Here is a 20,359-nt window from a genome sequence, read left to right as displayed (position 1 = left end):
AAAGGAAAAATCCCTAATCATATTCTACTTAAAAATCTAGGATTTTAAAAAATCTGTTTATTATCAAGGACCAACTGCAGGGGCTTCCAGAACTTCCTGAGGATTGGGACGTGGGCAGCTCCCTCCAGCCTCGCTGTTTTCCTGATTTCCACATCATGACAGCAATCCTTCAAGATGCCTGCAAGATGCCCACTGTCCTTGTTCTTCTGTTTTTCTCTCTGGTATCGCAATTTGCTATTAGGAAAAAATCTGAAACCCATTCATACTATGATTTTACATAGGAGTATTATTAGCATTTAACCACTTAAACACTTGAGCCATTGGAATGAAACATTCTGGTAGACATTCTGTTCTTATCTGGCACTGGAGGAAGCAATTTAAGGAAATGGGCCTAAAGGGGCCTGCAACTCGGAGTGTGTTCACTCTATTACCAACCAGATTATGCTCTTTAGTGATGAAGCTTTAGAAGGGAGGGAGAAAGAAAGAAAATGAGAGCAGACATACATGAGGTTGAAATCTTACTATAAGTTCCTTAGTTTTTGCAGTCCGGCATAAAATGAACTGTTAAATGTTAATGACTATGTTTTAAAACTGATTTTTATTTTTCTAGGAGAAAAAAAATGGGTTCCAGGTGCTTGCTTTAGTTGGACTACTGCGGCATCTCTGGGTGGAGCACCTTATCCTCAGACAGAGGCCAGGGGTACTCCTAAGTCTCCATATTGGTGTCATAATATGCGTTCTATGATCTCTTTGCAAGACCCTTTTAAAAAAGCTTTCCTGCCCTGGTAAAGAAGACTGATTGGTAGGTAAGATTACACTTCTGTCTGTCTTTCCTAATCTTCTCTCGGAAATGACACCCATTTGTTGGTGAAAGGCTAGGTGGTCGGTCCCTTGACCCTTTGTTTGCAGCAACAGTTATTTCTCTTCTTCCAAATAGATGAAATATCAATCAGGGAGCCAGTGAGAAGCAGCCCCACTCTCAGGGAACTCTCCTGGGCGTCACTTTACGTATCTGTAAAATGGTAATACAAAGACCTTTTTCACAGACTCATCCTTGGGGTCTATACTTCTCTAAAGCCTTCTCATTTTTTAGGTCCAGGTCAGGTCTCCCCTCTTTTCTGTGTAGTTTGTTAGTTTTTTGTTTTGTTTGTTTTTTATGTATCACCTCCTGGAGCCTATGGTTCCTAGAACTGATGATACATTAATTCCTGTTTAATTCTATTCTAATTGTTAGAATAGAATAATGTGAGTTAATCTGATCACATTAGGCAGATTGTGGGCTTGATAAAGAGAAGTTTTGGAATCATCCCTCAACATCCCATTTCCAAATACTGTGTATTCAAAACAATAACAAAAATAATCAGATAATAACAACAATTACCATGTAATGACTGTTATTTCCCAAGCACTCTGCTGAACTCTTTACAGTCAACTCAGATAACAGCCCTATGAGGTAATTAACAGCTCAGTTAACAGCCCATGAGGTAGATATTAACGGGGCCCAGTTTACAGATGAAGAAACCAAGGCTCAGAGATTGTCTTGCTGGAGTCCAGATGTAAGTTAGCAACTGGAATTTTAACCCTTGCATGCCTGACTTCAAAGCTCTTTGCATTACTGGCTTACTGATGGGTACAGTCCAAGTGCTCCCTTCCCCACCAAGTCTGCCATCCTCTTGTAGTCACAGCATGAAGTGGACAACAAAAGAGAGACAGATGTAGAGATAGATTTTATTTAGACAAATTACACATTTTACTTAATTTTTCCTTTCTAAAACCCTCACCATCAAAGATTGATCCCACAGAACTTCCAATTCAAGAACGCTCATTTCATAAAACATTTCAGAGATAGAAGGAGAGAAAATATTAATGCTAGGCAATAGATTAAAAGGTGTCCCCTCCAGGGACCTAGGAGGATCAGACATTCCTTCCTAAATGGCATCCTAGTCACTTTCCTCCACTTGCCCACTCTCATTTTTCTTTCCACCCAACAATAGCATCCAAGTATCAGCAGAGGGCCCAGAGACGGGCAGGTGAGTCAGAGGTTGAACCTCCTGAGCCTTTAGCCTCCTCTGTCCCAACCTCTCGTGCCTATCTGTTTAGGTTAATAACACCAAGACAGTGAGGCTTAGCCCCTCTGCGAGGCAGCCGGAGAGGAGAGCAGGAAGACACAAGTTTCTCTGTGGTTTCCTTTCCTTATTTCAGGACTCCCCTAGCCTTTACCCATCCTATCAGCACATACACACACACACACACACACGTGCATTTTAATAATGCAATAATCTCTCTATAAGTCTCAGTATCCAACAATTCTGAGCATCCTTTACCTTCATCCAAAACAACAGTAACCCATTATGGATCCAGTGAATACAGAAACAAGGCCAGTCCCTGGAGAAGGCAAGGCTTTTCTACAGCCCCCACTTGGCAGTCTCATTAGGGGCACTAGGGAGACATAAGAATCTCTGTGCTCTTTAAATAAAGGCCTTGCCAAGAGAGCTGGAGATTCCCCTACTATTTCCATGCCCCTGCTAAAGCCTCCAGGAGAAGGAGATCTGGGGGCCTCCATAGCTGTCATCACACCTTCTCTTGGCACTAAGTTGGCAGTCAGCAAAGGAAGTAAATAGGAGGGGAAAATAGTTTTCCAGTGTTTTCTCTCCTATTTTATTTTCATCTTCACAACAGAATTTTTTTTCCACAAGGGGAATCTGAGAAGTACAATGCTTTCTTTGTTTTAACAAGGCCTGGGGAAATTCCACTGGCCTCAGTGGCTGGGGATCTGGTCAGGGTTCGAGAGAGGACAACGGCTTCTTGGATATCCCTGTCGATAAGGCCTTCAGGGAATGGCTGGGTGAACAGCCAAGGGAGAAAGGGAAGGGATGGTTTCTATCATTGGATTGAACTGTAAAGGAGCTGCAGGATGACAGATGTTGGCAGGAATTCCAGTGGAGTTTGTGTGTACAGTGACTCCCTAGCAGAGCTGACATCTTCACAGGCTAGGTGTACACCCTGGCAGAAGGAAAGGTTGCAACATCACCAAGGTGGGGCATTTGCCAAAGGTATATACCAAGGCATTTGTAAAGTTGAGGCTGCTGGTAAAGTTCCAAGAAACCCTTTTTAAGACTGAGTAGAGGGGGCAGAAGCCAAAGGTAACCCAAAGCCATCTCACCACTACTCTGAGGAATGGTCCATGGAGATAACAGACTCAAGGAGCACATATAATGCAAGTTCCTTGATTCATGCTCTCTGTTGGCTGGGAACTTTGAGCTCTTCCTTGGAGGAGGGAGGGTGATCAGGTCAAGGAGGTAGGAACTTAAAGAATGCATCTGGTATGTTGCTGGTATGTAGAGAGAGAGTCATTCTATCCCTCTGGCTATCCCTTCCAGGCCAGCTTTGGCCATGCTTCCCTTCCCTCCCTCTACCCTGTTTCATGAGTAACCTGAAAGGCTTCATATACTGGGTAGAGGGTGGGGAGGGAACTGCAGTCTGGGTGGATAGTCATGTCTCTTACTATCCCAGAGCCCTGATTACAGTTTCTAGAATTAATGAGCAATGTCATTGAGACCCAGGGTCCAAAGGAGCCAAGCAGTGATGACAGTGAGAAAGCATCAGTTCAGAAGAGAGAGATCTTTCCTCTCTCAGCCTCCTTTGTTCCCATCTGGTCCTGGTCCTCCCATAAAGGAGGGTCACACTGATAGGTCATCTGACCTGGCCTTGCTGCTGGCCTTACTAAGACGTCGCTTGTCGCTATGATAGCCATGGGGAAGGCGGTGACCTGGTGAGACTCCATTGGGCACCTCAGGCTTCTGGCCATAACGAACCTGGATGAAACCTTCCCCAGGAGTCTGCTCCTGACCTCGCACTTGCTCAGTGGCCAGGTTGTCTGTGTTTTGTTGGGAGGCCATATTATTGCTGAAGGGATTGAAGAATTTTCCCCCAGGGCCATTCTCCAGGCACTGATTAAAGTCGGGGGGTGGTGTGCAACTCTGGACCATGCTCACAGAGGGGCCAGAAAGCTGGCACTTAGCCACGTGCTGCCGCGGCTTGACAAATCGCTGTCTGATCTTCTTCCAGCCCAGGTGGTAGAGCTCAGCTAGGCTAAGGAGGAGGGACAGTGCAGCCACAGCCAGCATAAAGACAATGAAGACGTTCTTCTCTGTGGGCCGGGATACGTAACAGTTGACCGGGTGGGGACAGGGACTCCTGCGGCAGACGTGCAGGGTGGTCAGGAAGATTCCGTAGATGAGGTACTGGCCCACAATGAAGCCCACCTCCATGGTGGTGCGGATCAGGATGCTGCACACATAGGTGTTGAGCAGAGAGCCCTGGAGGACAATTCTTCCATTCCCTTCCTCCCAGCAGGACAGTTCTGCTTTCTCAGCCACCGGGTACTCGTAAGAGCCAGAGCGCTGGACCTCTTTGGCCCTCTCGGCCTCCCGTAGCTTGCGCTTCTCCTGCATGCGCACAGTGTGCATGGCGTGGCCCATGTACACCAGAGAGGGCGTGGAGACGAAGATGATCTGCAGCACCCAGTAGCGAATGTGGGAGATGGGGAAAGCTTGGTCGTAGCAGACGTTCTGGCAGCCAGGCTGAATCGTATCACACCGGAAATCAGCCTGCTCATCCCCCCAGGAAGACTCAGCAGCTGTGCCCAGCACGAGCATACGGAATATGAAAAGGACAGTGAGCCAGACCTTGCCTACTACGGTCGAGTGCTTGTGTACTTCCTCCAGGAATTCTCCCAGGAAGCTCCAATCGCCCATCTTGGCACAGCCAGGTCACAGATGGCAAAACTTCTGCAAATGGGGGAGAGAGAAAGAGAGAAAAGGAGAAGGATGTTATGTGAAGGTCTGGAAGGTCTGTCATGTTCTGGGATTCCACTGATCCATCCAGTGGGTTCGTTAAGACAATGCAACTTAGAAGTCAAAGCAACCAAAGAAAAGCTCTCTCTCGTTTCCCAGCAAAAATAAAAAGAAAGAGAAGATTCAAAGTAGCCATATTAGCAAAATTAGAGCATGGCTCCCACACTTTAACGGATCTAGAAATCGAGGTGTGTTACAATATGGATTCTGCTCTTGCCCCAGTAATTCTACTTCAGGAGGTCTGAGATGGCCCCCAGGAATCTGGATTTACAACAAGTGGCCCAAGTGGTTCTGATGTAGGCTGCGAGGGACCGCACCTGGAGAAACACGATTATTAAAAAGAACACAGGATTGGGATCTGCAAATGTGACTCTGGGCATTTACCTCACTGAGTCTGTTTCTTCATTTATCAGACGGGGGTGGGAATAGCTACACCAGAGAATTCTGAGGATTAAGTGATATGAGGTATGTGATATTCTGAAAATCATTCCACAACTGTTCCAAATGTTTGAATGGCTGTTGGATGGAAAGGAATATTTTTATGGCTCCAGAGGGCAGAACTAGGTGGAGGAGGAAAGAGTGAGGATGCAGTCGGCAAATTTGGCCCCTCAGGAAGCACTCTGCAAAAATCAGAACCGTCCAGCATAGACCAGCTGTGTTGGGAGGTGGCAAACAAAAAGTGTGCTTTGGTCACACCAGCTAACCGTATCACAGATAAGTGCTCACTTCCTCTGGCTGGTAAGGCAAAGTTGATCTCCCATGCCTCAGTGCAACACAGCCATTCCAACCACACAGCTCAGCTCACCCTGCTGCTAAGTTTCTGTGTCTCACTTAAGTAAGGTTCTCACACACACATCTATCCACCCTTATGTCCAGAATAAATGTCTCAAAACTTTATGTCCCTACAAAATCCTCCCTCATCTGGCACTTGTCTGCTTTTCCAGCCTCTTCCTGCCTGTCCACATGAGTTCCTTTTGTCCAGCCATGCTAAGTCGTTCCAAATGCCCTCCTTCTATACCTCTACATGTCCCCTCACTCCTAGCTGAATCCCATTTACCTTCAAAACTTAACCCAGTCATTGCCTCCTCCAACCCTCCCTCTTCCCTGAAGCTGAGCCTCTTCAGCTCCTGTGATGGTCCCCAGGACACTTACTTGTCTCCCAGTGCTTGCCGCCTTGTGTTGTAATCCTCTGCCTGTCTGTGTTCTCCCAGTAGGGACTGTTTGAAAATGGGGACTGTCTTCTCTTCTGTATCACCAGAGCCTGGCCCACAGTAGGTGTTTAATGCATGTTAGTTGAGTGAAGGAAGGAGGGGCTGACAGGCACTGTTGTTTCCTACCCAATAGAAAACCAATTCCCTGTTTCTTGCCTGCCTCCCATTGGCAGGGTGAAAAAGCCAGGTATTGCTTTCTCAATCTCCTCTGCAGTTAGTTCTGGTAGGTGAGGTATGGGGAGAATCTAAAGTAGAGGGAATGCTCCAGAAAAGGTTTTTCTACCTCCCAGTAAATGGAGAGAGCCTCACTCACAGTGCTCCTATCCCCCTGTGACAAGAGGGAACCTCACTCACAGTGCTCCCATCCCCCAGTGAATAGGAGTGAGCTCCGCTTGCCCCCACCGCTTCCTGCCTGTGGACAGAGTTGTATGAACCAAGATGTCTAAAGTTGTCCAGAGAATCTCAGAAATGTCAACCAGTGCCCTGAGGCCTCTGAAGCAACTCTTGAGGCTCCCTACCTCCAGAATTCTTACTTAGTGAATAATATATGTTCTTACAGTGTAAGTCTCTAATCATTCCTAACCAACAGGATGACAAAGATCTCGGAGGGAATGGAGCATAAATATTCCTTTCTTAGAATCATAAAACCTCAGATTTGGGTGGGACTTTAGAGGTTTGTCAAATTCAAAATTGACCTTCATATCTTTGCTGCCAACGTGCTCCTGGTTTCTGTCTGAACATTCTTCAGCCTTGTGGGGAAAGATGGGGTCAGGGTGGTGCATTTTATAGTCCAGGCTTCCTCAGCTCTTGAGTTGATTGTTGCCTTGACAGGGACCAACCTCCTGGCCCTGTCTTCTCTCAGACCCCGGGTCCCCAACCTTGAGAGTATACAGAGTCCCTGGGAATGAGGGAGTTCCTGAGTGAGCAGAAAGGGTCTTATCTCTGCTCCTCTCTATATCAAAGACCCATCCATGTATCAAGGCCTTTCCTGTCATTTGTGATCAGACATCTGCCCATTTCCATAGGTGGCGAAGCGCCCCCTCTTTCAGCCTCCAAATGTGGAAAATTGTGGAGCATGTGCTCAAAAGGAAAATGGCTGATTAGATAAGAGTTTGAATTGTCTGTCCTCTCTTCTGGGCACATATACAGTGTTCAGCACCTTCAGGGTCAGCCACACACGTGCAGTGACTGAACTATGGTGAGTGTCTGAGAAAAAGAAGGAGGGAGAGAAGGGGAGGAATAAAAAGAAGAGAAGAAAAGGCAAGGACAAGGGGGAGTTGGAAATGGAGAAAAAGACTATGTAAGGGTTAAGAAAAGACAGATGCGGGAGTTAACTTACTGAGGTTTGACAAATTTCTATTACCGTCTGCTGGGCTTAGATAAATGATTCAATCTGTGTTTCACTTTCCTCACCTGCCAAATGGACATACTGTTAACTCATAGAGTGCCATGAAATGATGCGTACAAAGCACTTAACACAGTGTTCAGAAACTGAATCAAAGGTAGCCATTACTAGCAATGAGAGTGCTGGGGAAGGATGAGAGGTAGAAGAAGGAGGGAGAAAGAGAAATTAGAAAGTAGAGAAAGGTGCATTACAAAGGAGAAAAGAAATGGAAGCAAGAGTAGAAGGGGAGGAAATGAGAAGAAAATGGAAATAGAAAGGAAACAAAAGGAAACAAAGGTCATATTCTTCCAGGATTTGGGGCACGTTTTCCACACTCAGTCCCTGAAGACTTCTCCCTTGATCTCACTCTGTCACTCGTTCCTTGCAAGTCCCCAAGGAAGTATAAAAATAGTTCCAGAAAGGGTCAAAGAATGTGACCCTTTGGTCTAGTCTGCCAAGAGGCTTGACTGCTGACTCCTTCACTGCTGTCCAAGGAATTCCACCTGGAAGAGGTAAAGCACAGGTACAAGAAAAGAACACCTTGGAAAACCAGAAAGGCAGTATTAGGAAGGACGTCTTATTGGGAGGGAACAAGAGACACTATCTGAGGAGGTATGGGGGTGAGGCAGACCTCCTGGGCCCAGGCAGAGGAAATAGGGTGAAGGGTTTTTCATGTATGACTTCCTGCTGACGCTCAGGCAAGGTCAGAGAAACTTAAAATTGCTGCCGTGTACCAGATGCTCAGTTTAGAATGTGAAAGGTCTCTGACTGTAGTTACTTTTCCAGCTACGTTGGCTCCCTTTGGATACCCCTATCTCAGCCACGGAAATTTGTAGATTAGATACTCAGTGAGTTTACTGGGCGTATAGCATATAAACTACTTTGTAGATTATGATCTGCTTCTTGGCAGGAAGTGTGTTAGGAGGGGCATAGGAAGCTGCCCATGCCATGAATAAATGCTATCAAACACAATGGCAATTTACCTCACTGCTTTAGCAGTCCTCCTCACTGGCTTCCTACCACTTAGAAAGTCTAAGCTGCTTAACTTGCCATATGAAACCCCGTACAGTCTCATGCTGTCGTTTTTCCGCTTTTCCACTCACACACTCAAGCTACACAGTTTCCCATGTACATATACACATCTCACCATTTCTCACCCACGTATCTTGGCTTCTTATGTTCCCTCTGCCTAGAATGTCCTTTTTTTCATTCATTTAATAAGTTTATTGAGTGACTACAGGGTGCCAGCCATCATTCTAGACAATGAGGATACAGCAGGAAGGAGGGGAAACAAACAAGGATTCCCTGCCTTCACTGAGTGTAACTGTCTTTATACCCATTAATTAAGAGCAGACAGTAAATACATGATTTCAATAAAACATGATGTGTGTTAACATTAAAGAGGTATAAGGTGTTATGGGAATGTGGGGCAGGAGCCCGAATCTGGTTTATCTGGTTTTGGGGGAGGGTCCTAGGGAATTGTGTTCTAAAGCCCTCTGCCACTGATACAAGTTCTGAAATCAGCAAGGCAAAAAGAGATGGTCCCTAGAACCTGGAAGAGAACCATCCCAACTCTAAAGGTTCTTCACTCCCAAACCTCCAACATCCTCTTTCAACATGTCCTATCCTGGGATAAAGCAAATTTTGGAGGGGCCACTAGGGAACTTGTTTGGCAATAGTAACATGATGCTAGATAAGAGGAAGAGGGCCAGAGGAAGGATTTTGTGTATAGTGAGCATAAATCATTTTCTGCTTTTATTTTGTGTACTATATGGCCAAATGGCCAGAAATAAAACTCAGGCACCTACATTCTTAATCCAGTGTTCCTTTTTTTTTTTTTTTTTTTTTTTTTTGAGATGAAGTCTTGCTTTGTCACCCAGGCTGGAGTGCAGTGGCACCATCTCAGCTCACTGCAACCTCTGCCTGCCAGTTTCAAGCAATTTTCCCTGCCTTAGCCTCTGGAGTAGCTGGGATTAGAGGCGTGTGCCACCATGCCCGGTTAATTTTTGTATTTTTAGTAGAGAAGGGGTTTCACCATGTTGGCCAGGCTGGTCTCAAATTCCTGACCTCAGTTGGTCCTCCCGCCTTGGCCTCCCAAAGTGCTGGGATTACAAACGTGAGCCACCGCGCCCAGCCCAGTGCTCCTTCTTGTGGTGACATTGTGGTCTCCCTACACGGCCAATGTTTTTCAAAAATCATTTCAGAGCAACCCGGATTAATCATAAACTCATAGCCAGAACCTTTTCCGCTGACTCCGCAAATCTACAGCAAAATGGAGAAGTCTTCTGAAATTGACCTCAGCCCTCTTTGGTGTCTCCTGAACTCCAGAAGACTCTAAATTACCATCCAGCATGCAGGATGCATTCTCACACTTGGTTATATATTTCCTTAGACTTGTTTTGTAAACATTTGTCTGTCAGTCAACCTGCAGATACTTTGCTGAGTCCCCTTTATGTGCCCACCACTGTTCTGAGTAATGAGAACAGTCCCAAAGAGGTGCAAGGCCTGACACACACTGGGCACTCAATGATGTCTATTAAATTAATAAAATTGGCAGGGCGTGGTAGCTCATACCTGTAATTCCAGCACTTTGGAAGGCCAAGACGGGCAGATCATCTGAGGTCAGGAGTTTAAGACCAGTCTAGCCAACATGGCGAAACCCCATCTCCAATAAAATTCAAAAATTGGCCCAGTATGGTGGTGGGCAGCTGTAATCCCAGCTACTCAGGAGGCTGAGGCAGGAGAGTCGCTTGAATCTGGGCGGTGGAGGTTGCAATGAGCTCAGATCATGCCAGTGCACTCTGCCTGGGCAACAGAGTGAGACTCCGTCTCAAAAAAAAAAAAAAAAAAGAAAAGAAAAATTAATAAAATCAGGCATGATTCCTTCTGTCAAGTATTTAACAGCTTTTTCTCTCAAATGGGTATTATGCTTCTCAAAGTTAAAAGCCCTATGTCTTCTACTTTGTATTCTTATTGCATCAGGTTCTCTCATTTGGTACACAATAAATGCTTTCTTAATGATTGAAGAAAATGTTTGACTAGCAGTAATATTGAAAAGAGGTCCTAAGGAGGCTCAAATCTTTCTTCTTAAGGTCAGCAGTAAAAATAAAACCTCACAATAAGTAAATAAAAATAAAAGCTTACATACTGTTCAAAATGTGCTTCTACATTCTCTTGTTGGTTCCAAGAGAGCAGGTTCATATTTGTTCTGTTCAAGACTGAATACCTTCAGAATGTTATAGACATTCAATTTTTATTGTTGAATGAATGAATCCTCATAACCACTCTATGGGGTGATTGTTATTGCCTGTGTTTTGCAGAGGAGGAAACATATAAAAGTGATTCGTTCGAAGAAACAATTAATGGGGGAAGAACCAGGGCTTCATTCCAGAGTTTCTGTTCAAGTCTGGTGCATGCCAGAAAGTTTCATTCCGTCTTCCCTCCAAGAGTGGATCTCATCAATTTTTAGACCTTCGAGAGGACTTCCCAGTGGAGATAACTCCTGTGGAGGAGTTAGGGGTATGCGATGTTTGTAGGGGTGTGGAGTGGGTGGAAGAGTTACAGAAGAGATGAGGGGATTTCAGACAAAAGCAAGATTGCATGAACAAATTCATTGAAATGAAAGCCAGCATGGTTTTAGAGTACAATGAGCAGAGCATGGAGGGAGAGTGCAGAGCAGGCTGAAACAGATTGTGGAGGGCTTTAACAGCCATGCCTAGGAGTTTGGAGTTATTCTCAACTCACATGATAGGCCATGCTTGGTCCATGATTTGCTCCTGAGGGCCTAATCTGAAGCCTCTAAATGGGGTTGGGGATGTAAAGGACTGCACAATTAGTAATGTCCATGCTTGTAGCAGTCTTTTAGTAGTGGCTGCAGCATCAGCTAGATAGGCTGCTGATGACAGGTACCTCCCAGCACACTTGCTGTGACTGCACTCTCGTCTCTCCTGCTTAAGAAGGTATATTGCTAGTGAGTGAGGTGCTACCACAGGGATGCCTTGAAAATTCTCTTCTTTCTATTGATTCCCGTTCTGTCCCGTGGAGCCACACATCACAGCCCTTCTAATACAGTATTTTACAATAATTTCTGTGTCCCCCAAGTCAGCAGCCGGGCCTTGGGCTGAACACACCTTTGAGGTCTCACACACCTGAGAATTAGTTGCTCTACAAGCCATGTATTCTGTCTCCCACTCAACCCTGAGCTCTTTGAAAACAAACTGCTTTTCTGTTCATCACTGTATTCTCCTCCTGAAATTCCCCCCACCCCAAACCCCTTAGTGCTCAACACCACACCCTGCACAGTGTGGTATGTACTTTATAAAAACAACAATGGATGAATTGATAGCATTTAAGTCTCTTAAAACACCTAATGCCAAATTGATCAAGGCAATTCTTTACCAGTTGCTGAAGAAAAGGATGAGAATGCACACAGAGGCCAAGCAACACGTTGGGGCCATGCTGCACGTCAGTGGAGGGGCCTCCCTGGGAAGCTGGCCTAGGGACACCTGCCCAATGACGATGGTGACCAGAACACCAGGCAGATGGAAGCCACTGAGTCTTTCTTCTACCTGTGACAGAACCATTCTCTCAGCAGGACTGAATGTGTCTCAAGCAGAAATTCCATCACCGTGGACTACTCCCTCACTGCCTCCTGCCCTCATAGTACTGGGGAACTTATCCAAGCTTGTCAAAATTAGATGACAAGACCACTCCACAGAGTCTGAGTCTAATTCTGGACAACGACACATGTTCTGGACAGTATCTAACAAATCTCTGGTTCTCAATAAAGGTTGTTATTCATAGTAATAATAACAACCCCCTGGGCCCATGCCGTAATTCCACTCGCCATACAGTGGAATGTGGCGCAGGGCAGCGTTCACTTGCTTCCCAATTAAGAGAATTCTGTTGTGAAAGGACCCAAAGGGCCTCACTTAAAGGCTGCTTGAGAAATAGTATCATGTCAGGGCAGTTTAGTTCAGAAAGTGTTTATCGAGCCCCTTCGTCATGCCAGACATCAAGGCAGCTTTATAAAGCAAAGCACCAAGCAGAATCTTCATGTCAGAACTCTTTTGTACCTTATTCATTTGTGTACATTTTTTTCTGATTTCCTCTCACCCCAATCATTTCTCTTTAAAACGGATATGTAGGGAGAATTACATGAGAGAGTGGTCTTGATCCTCAGCGACTTCAGTAATCTTTTGTCATCCTTTGATATTCCCACCTAATTTACCCAGTTACACACAAAAAAAGAATTTGGATATAGGTGATAATAATAATAATAGAAATAACACTCACTGACACCTTTCTATGTGCCAGACACTCTATAAGTGTCTTTCTATATCTGTTTTCATTTGCTTCTCACAACAACCTGAGGAAGTGGGGAGTATTTTTTTTTTTTTTTTTTTTGAGACAGGGTCTCACTTTGTCACCCAGGCTGGAGTGCAGTGACACAATCACAGCTCACTGGAGCCTTGACCTCCTGGACTCAGATGATCCTCCCACCTCAGCCTCCCAAGTAGCCGGGACCACAGGTGTGCACCACCACACCCAGCTAATTTTTTGTATTTTTTTTTTTTTAAAGAGATGGGATTTTGTCCTATTGCCCAGGCTCGTCTCAAACTCTTGGGCTCAGGCGATCTACCCACTTCGGCCTCCAAAGGACTGGGATTACAGGCATGAGCCACCATGCATGGCGTCTCATCTTTTTTTACAGGGCTCAGAGAGGGTAACTTGAGCAAGATCACACTGCTAGTAAGAGGTGGAGATGGAGTCAAACCCAGCTCCTAGCTCATCTGGCAGCAGTGTCCCTGCCTTAACAGCTGTGCTAAACTCTATCTAAATCACCTAAAGTTTCTTGTTTGGAAAATCCTAGCCAGTCAAAGGCTGGCCACTTTTATATAAGATGATTGAAGAGGGAATGTTCGTTGAGATCATTGTTCGGATAGGAAGTTGATTGTAAGCGATTGGTGCTAATTCTTACATTTAAGATTTTCATTCTTTCCCTGATTTATGTTTGGGGAAACTACTTCAGCCTCAGGAGAAATGATTAGGCACATGATATAACTGTAGCTACTGAGTTGGGCAGTGTGGGCACCTTCCTCAGAAATGGAAGTCCACTGAGGGCCAGCATCCCTGAACCTTGCTCACTGTAGAGGGGAAAGGAAGATAGAGATAAGAGGGGAGAAGAGATGAGCGAGATGAAGTACTCACTTCAGTCTTCCTCCTACTCCAGCCAGTGGTACCAATGGCAGATAATTAACTCCTTTTTAAATTTAATTATTTTATTCTGACAAGAACAGATGGGTCCACTCAGCGACACCCTGCTGGCAGACAGTTGTTTCAAAGCCAAGGAAGTAGAAGGGAGTAAAGTGAAGAAAGATTTGTGCTAGGATAAATAATTTTCTTAAACCATTGGAAGAAAAAATGTTTACAAAAAGTGAATGAAAGGGAGTAGTAAATGGAGATATTAAGTTACAACAAAATATTGGGAGGTCCTTCTTAATTACTCCAAGGGGGTTACTTAGTACGCATGCAATTAATTGCTAATGAAAATTCTATTATAATACCCACATTTCTTTATTATTTCCCCCATTTGTCACAGATTTATAGTGCAGTAGAGCTGACCAGAATGTAGAGATCAATCAAACTCAACTCCTTATTTTTAAACAAGATGACAAGGGTCCAGGGAAGTTAAGAATAGTGATAACAACACTAACTTGAGTATTTCCAATGTGTGAAGCCCTTTATAACTATACTTTCTAACCCTCCCATTAATCCTGCAAGGAAAGTAGTATTGCCCCATTTCACAGATGAGAAAACTGAGGCTCAGAGGCTAAGTACTTGCACTAAGTGCCACAACTGGCAAATGCTGCATAAAGTGTTTGAATCCAGCTAGCCTAACTCTAAAGCCCACATCCTCTCTATGTCTCTGACGAGAAAGAAAACCAAGGACTAGGACTGATAGACGATGATAAGCCTGTGCCCAGAACTCCAGTCTCTTAACTCTGAGAGCGGGACTTTTCCCACATTACCTTGCCTCATAAGAGACCCAGGGTTTTTCCTTTTAGCTTCTGGCTTACTGGCTGGCCATCTCTTACATATGCTGTTCCTAGAATTAATTATTACACTGGGGCCCTCAGCCCACAGTAGTCAGGATTCCCAGACTCTTTGGCCTCTGCCATCATTTGGCCAGAATTCACATATAGAAAGTTATTTCCTTTTTTAGCCAGCAAGTGTTCTTGGCTGCAGCAGCGTCTACTGCCCGGTTCTTGGCTGGCCAAACAGCGGGCTCTGGTGTTCCATTGATGTGAAATCATAACAAGAACAACAGAAACAGCAATTGTTAGGTGGAGGAACTTCCGGTCTCTAAGGAATAATAGGGCTAGGACCCTGCTTGCATTACTCTCTAGTGGTGTAACCCTAGGCAAGTCACTTATCCTCCCTATTTCTAACTCATCTAACAAATGGGAATGTTTACTCATGGAGATAACATAATATGTGGACATGTGGAGGCACCTAGAACAGTATCTGGCACATAGGCACTCAATAATATTAGTTCCTTGTTTTCTTTTCTGACATTTGCAGTAAAAACTCCTCTCAGACATGTTCCAACTAGCCAACTTGATGGAGAATCTGACAGTGCCTCAGGCTGGTTAGTGACACAGCAAGGACCCTCACGTGGCACAGGTACAAGAGGGTAACTGTCAAGAGATGGGAAAAATACAGACAATGGAAAGTATAGTAATTAGTCTATAAATTAGTTATTTCACTAGGCATCCAGACCTCCTGGGTCAAGCTGGAGAAGCAGGGAGGTGTAGGGCCTACTCAAATTAAGCCACTCTCATTCCTGTTTCAAGTCCAGCCTGCCTCCTAATGTGTTTTTAACTCAAGCTTTTAGGCCTGAAGTTGGACTCTACGTGGCTCCATATTATAAAATGTATGCGTCATGGGATGCCTCTCTTCTGAGAAGCTGCAGCACTCTTGAATCTGATCACCAAGCAGAAGGCACACTCACAATGAGAGGTTTGAAGCAGGCTCAGTTCTACTTGGAAGAGAAAGGGGGGGTTGTCTACTCCGTGATCTGAGGGTATGGGACATCTTGATCCCTAGCCACCTCTGTCCTCTCCTGAGGTTCTGAATCATGGAGTTGTCAGATTGGAGTACGATTCTGGAAATCCCCTGTGAAAATGCAATGTTATCATTTCATGAAGAGAGCTCTTTTCTGGTTCCAGCTGTTTCTTGGTGATCCTAGACAAGATATTTCCCCTCCCTGAGCCTCACTTTGCTCACATGTGAAACCAAAGAGTTGAGGCTCTTCCATCTCTAAGTTAGAACATCTGGGGAGTCTATGACTTGCCCAGCTGTGATAGTATGGCAAGTTAGTGGCAAAGCCAAGAAGCAAGTCCAGAGTTTCTGACTTCCAGCTTAGAGGACAGCAGAAGGAGTCCTAGAAGAAAAAAAATCTGTGGTCATAAAAACCCAGCAATACCTCCTCGGAAGTATATGTCATGGGAAGCCTTTCTAGTTGATAGCCATTTAAAATACTTTATTTAATCCTCATAAAACCTTATGAAGAAGATATTTATTAGCATCTTTGGCAGATGAAGAAACTGAGTGTAAGAGACATTAAATAATTTTGCCAAGGTCACGTAGCTAAAATCCTAGCCAAATGTGACTCCAAATGCCCAGGTTCTTCCTTCAGCCGTACCCCTCAATGAGATAAACTCTAAGATCCCTCTGTGATTTTTTCAAGACCTCTGATTCTGTGACCTCCTGACTCTCAGTGGGCTGTTGAATACTAAACTTTACTTGCCCATTATTTGCTAATATATCAGAAACAATTTATTCTCCAAGTGGCATCAAGCTGGCATCACCAGGAGCCATCAGCCTGCAACAATAGGAAGGAAGTCAGCTTCCTTTCCAGGAACCCTGAAGCTTTCCAGGAAAATGGTCATCTCTCCCCTTTGTCCAGCTCAACCCTTGAGCCCAGGTTGGTGCTTATGGGAGTTCGTTCACACAGACAGCTACTGGAATCTTGAGTTCTTCCCTAGGACAGGGGGCAGAGCTTTGACCTTGGGTTTCCCCGGCCCTGAAGATGGTAGGTCATCCAGTTCCTGTCCTGATTGATCCACATAGACAGGTCCCCTGTCCTAAGAGGTGGGGTCAGCCAGTACCCGAGAGACCAGGCGGCACTGTGGCAGCACCCTGCACTGCCTGTGGCCCACGAACAGCCAGTGCAGACGATGAAGAGCAGGTGGGCAGGTGGGAGTCAATACCAACAAATAGAATCGTAGAGACGCTCAAGTGGAAGAATCAGGGAGACTCAGGGAGAGATGGAGGCTGGGCAAATACAGCCAGGGAGATGGAGGTTAGAAGAGCCCTTGGTATGAGTGACCAGGGCAGGGTGCTCTCCCAGCTCAATCAGCCCTGACTCACTGTGTCGTCTCCTATAAGTCATGCCTTTCTCTAGTCCTTGTTCTCCTTATTTGTTGAAGAAGGAGGCTGGCAATGGAAGAGACCGCTTTAAGTTCTAATGTTCTCGAACCTTAGGCAGTACTAGGAGAGGGGACGGGAGCGAGGCAGTTAAGATATAAGAACAGTGACCAGCTTCAGGAGCCCAGCAAGCACACCTCTGGGGTCCCAAGGCAGAGACAAAGTGGGGCTGCCTGATTCTGTGACTGCTGTGGCTCTGTGGACGTCACGTGTGTGGGTGAGGGATGCTCAGAGAGTGCTGGGTTGGAAGTCACAGAATCCCCTCCTGGTACTCTCTGCTCTGCAGGCTGTGGTCACTGGGACTCCTCACCGGCCGGTGCTGAGTGAGGAAAAGGCTTGGAGGGACAGCCAGGGGAGTAGGCTCCAAACAGCTCTGCTGCCCCGGGCAACCTGGCAGGAAGGTAGAAAGTTCAGAGCTGTCCCTAGAGAGTAGTGAATCAAGGACTGGGCTGGGCTGTGACTCTGGGGACAGTGGGTGGAGGGGATGGAGGCTGCTTGGCTTGCTGATGTGAAAGTCAGGTTAGAAGACCTCTAAATACCAGCTGGTGTCCCCAGCCATGAGCCACAGCACCAGGCAGTCAGAGGCGCTGCACCTCCACACGCTCCCCTTGGTCTCTTCTCTCCAATTTTGCTGGTTCCAGGTCTCCTGACTCCCTGTTCGGTGCTCTCTCCATTGCCCTGCCTCCCCCCACAGCCAGCTGGACCTCTTTGTGCCAGAGCCTTTTTCCAGAAACAGCAGCCCCAGTGATTTGCTGGGGAGTGAGAACCAGGAATCCCTCTATTATAATGGAATACTGCGAGGGAGAATAAGGAAAAAACTTAGCAACAGAGCAAGATGAGAAATCCTTGGGTTGAGCCTCCCTTTTTCAGTGGTTCTGAGCTGCCTTTGAGCCTCTGGAATCACAGCCTTACACACCGTTACTGCTGTATAGAACCAGAGGGAACCTTCCACTACAAATTCCCCATTTTATAGATGAGGAAACCGAGGCCCAGCATGGGGATGTGTCTGTTACAAGGCCTCCCAGCCCCTGAGTTTGGGCTCTTTCACTACCTGCTCAGAAGAAAGGTCCAGGAAGAAACTAACAGAATCTTTGTGCCCCGTGGTCTTCTACTTCACACCGCGAGTGGAAAGGAGACCTTCGGTGGGCGCTTTCCTGGGCTTCCTAACTGGTTTCACACGCCTCTTTCCTCTGGCTGCAAGTGGCAGCCTGGATCTCTCAAATGCGGCCACTGCACAGCGGGGACATGATACTCTGCAGGAAACTAAGCAGGGAATATTTTTAAACCATCCAACATGCCTTAGGGAGGAAAAAAAAAAGCAGAACAGTCCCCTAGATGCTTCGAAAAGCATTTTGAAAAAAGATTCCATGCCTAGCAGAAGCATCGTAAAACAGTGTTGGTTTTACTTTTAAAGGGCCAATTCCCTCTAAGAAAAGTTCTTAGGAATGGACTGGTGACCCACTTCTAAGATGCCCCCAGAGGACTGAACTCCACAAGAGTAGGCTGGAACCCCAAGGGCCCTCCACTCACAATTCTCCAGCTCCCTCTAAATCAAAGAAGTAATTTATCTGCTGCTTCGCTAAACCTTCCTTTTTAATATATCCAAACCTCACTGTCACAGGAAATAGTGAGAGGGGTAGGGAATCAACTCACAGGTAGAAAGAAAGAGCTTTCTTTTTATCCAGCCCAGAATCCAAGTTCCCCTCTTCTGGCTACTTCATATCCACTTGTAGTTTTAGTTGTTCAAATTCAAGTCTACTCTTACCTGCTTCTTTTCCTCCTCCCTGGACTTTCCTTCCGTTGGCTTCTTCACACTCTGGCTGCTGCTTCTCCAACTGCCCACGCTCTTTGCTCTTGAGCCTGTCAGTTGTTCCTCTTCCACCCTCTTTTTAATCGTATCTGTCGCCTTCCCTCCTCCCACTTCTTCCTCCTCTTTCTCTCTCCACCCCTTTTCCCCTCTGAATCCCTCCCTCCCCTCTCTCTTTTGTGCTCTTAGAGTCTTTGCTCTAAAAGTCTTCTTCCCTCTACCTTCTTGTAGCCTCAGCTCACTGTGCTCCCCCTCCCTGGCCCCCAAGGAGGCAGAGCCCCCTTCTCCCTGCGGCCCTCCCCCGTCTGTCTGCCTGTCGTCCTTGTCCTCACGGCAGTCCTCCACATTGCCTCTCCCCCGGGCCGGGCCGCTGGTGCACCACCTCCCTAGGTCTCTTCCTGCCCACCCCTCTGCTGCGTCGCCTCAGACTTCCCAGGCCATGGCTTTCCTGGAGCATCAGCAGGAAAATTGGCACTGCCTGAGAGATCCCTCTTCCCATCCTTTTCCCATCATCAGAAAAAAAGAGGGTGTTCACTCACGTAACAAGCCTTTTTTTTGGGATTTCCACTATGCCCATACCAAAGAACTGAGCATCAGCCAGCACAGGAAAACACGGTCTCACAAGTCACAACCATCCAGCACCCAGAATAGGCACCAGGACTAACCTGAAAGGAAAGAAACGCTGACCTCCCAGCTCCAAAAGTGGAGGGCATTCCTCACTGCCAGAATCATACTCTCTCCCCTTCTCCTCTGAAGAGAGGCGAGCCACTTCTATGCATCAGGCACTGGGTTAGAGACTTCATATATATGTTGCCTATTTTTATCTCAATCATTCTCATTTCCAATTCTATAAGGTAGACCTTTTCTGCATTTTACATTTGAGGAAACTGAGGTTCAGAGAAATTAAGTAACATGATTATGGTGACCCAGTGTGTAAAGTAAGTGGTTGAATCAGGATTAGAAGTTTTCACCAATGCCAACGTTTACCTTATTGCTCCTTCCATGAAAGCAAACAGGTCTCCCAGCTGGAATTGAACTGATGAAAGTAAGGTTGGCTCTTGTTAGATCACATGCCACAGGTGACCACATTCAGAAACTGGGGTATCTCTTCCCTCAAACCCTCCCACTCTCCAACTTCTCCCCCAGACTCCTCAACTTAAACACTTAGCCATGGACCCAGTTGGAATGAGGTAAGTGTCAACAACAGAGGTCACTATGAGTGGACTGAAATCAGACAAAACAATGACTAAGAGCCCACAGATTATGAGAGCTAAAGAAAACTTCAGTGATCATCTGGAACAGCCAGGGAAACTGAGGCCCAGAGAAAAGGTCACTTGTCAATGTCATATACAGTAGTAGGTGGCAGAGGCAGGGCAGGAAGCCAGAACGGTCTGTTTGCTCCACATCATCACCTGAAACATGCCTTTCCCACAAAGCACCGGTCACAAGCATTCCAAGATTCTACAAAGATGTTTCCTTAATGGGCTATATTTTTCATGGGTGAATGAGCTTAGGATCAGCAAGAGGGAAAAGAGCAAGGGGCTGAATTTCCAGTTTTGAGGGAGGCAACAACCCTGGTGAAAGCAAATGCAGGATTCTTGATTCCTTA

At 45.9% G+C, this 20,359-nt stretch overlaps 1 protein-coding gene across 5 annotated transcripts; it reads right to left on the bottom strand.

Moving 5' to 3' along the window:
* Positions 1-1,708: 1,708 nt before the first annotated feature.
* Positions 1,709-18,808, bottom strand: GJA5 (gap junction protein alpha 5). 5 transcript variants are annotated; one of them, XM_065546904.2, is made up of 4 exons: positions 18,709-18,808; positions 17,995-18,206; positions 10,026-10,280; positions 1,709-4,790 (listed from the first exon to the last, which is right to left on the bottom strand). In XM_065546904.2, the coding sequence occupies exon 4, from the start codon at positions 4,755-4,757 to the stop codon at positions 3,681-3,683; it is 1,077 nt and encodes a 358-aa protein (XP_065402976.1). In that variant the 5' UTR covers positions 4,758-4,790; positions 10,026-10,280; positions 17,995-18,206; positions 18,709-18,808; the 3' UTR covers positions 1,709-3,680. The 5 variants fall into 5 exon arrangements, with proteins under 5 accessions (XP_065402976.1, XP_065402975.1, XP_065402973.1 ...); XM_065546903.2 differs by lacking the exon at positions 17,995-18,206 and adding an exon at positions 10,600-10,758; XM_065546901.2 differs by lacking the exon at positions 17,995-18,206.
* Positions 18,809-20,359: the final 1,551 nt, after the last annotated feature.

Source organism: Macaca fascicularis, chromosome 1, assembly GCF_037993035.2.
Source record: "Macaca fascicularis isolate 582-1 chromosome 1, T2T-MFA8v1.1".
NCBI lineage: Eukaryota > Metazoa > Chordata > Mammalia > Primates > Cercopithecidae > Macaca > Macaca fascicularis.
The sequence above is the reverse complement of the archived record's forward strand: the minus strand, read 5'-3'. Positions and strand labels throughout refer to the sequence as shown.

Coding starts and splice junctions, on each gene's coding strand:
- GJA5 (XM_065546904.2), bottom strand. CDS start 4,757: ATGGGCGATTGGAGCTTCCTGGGAGAATTCCTGGAGGAAGTACACAAG.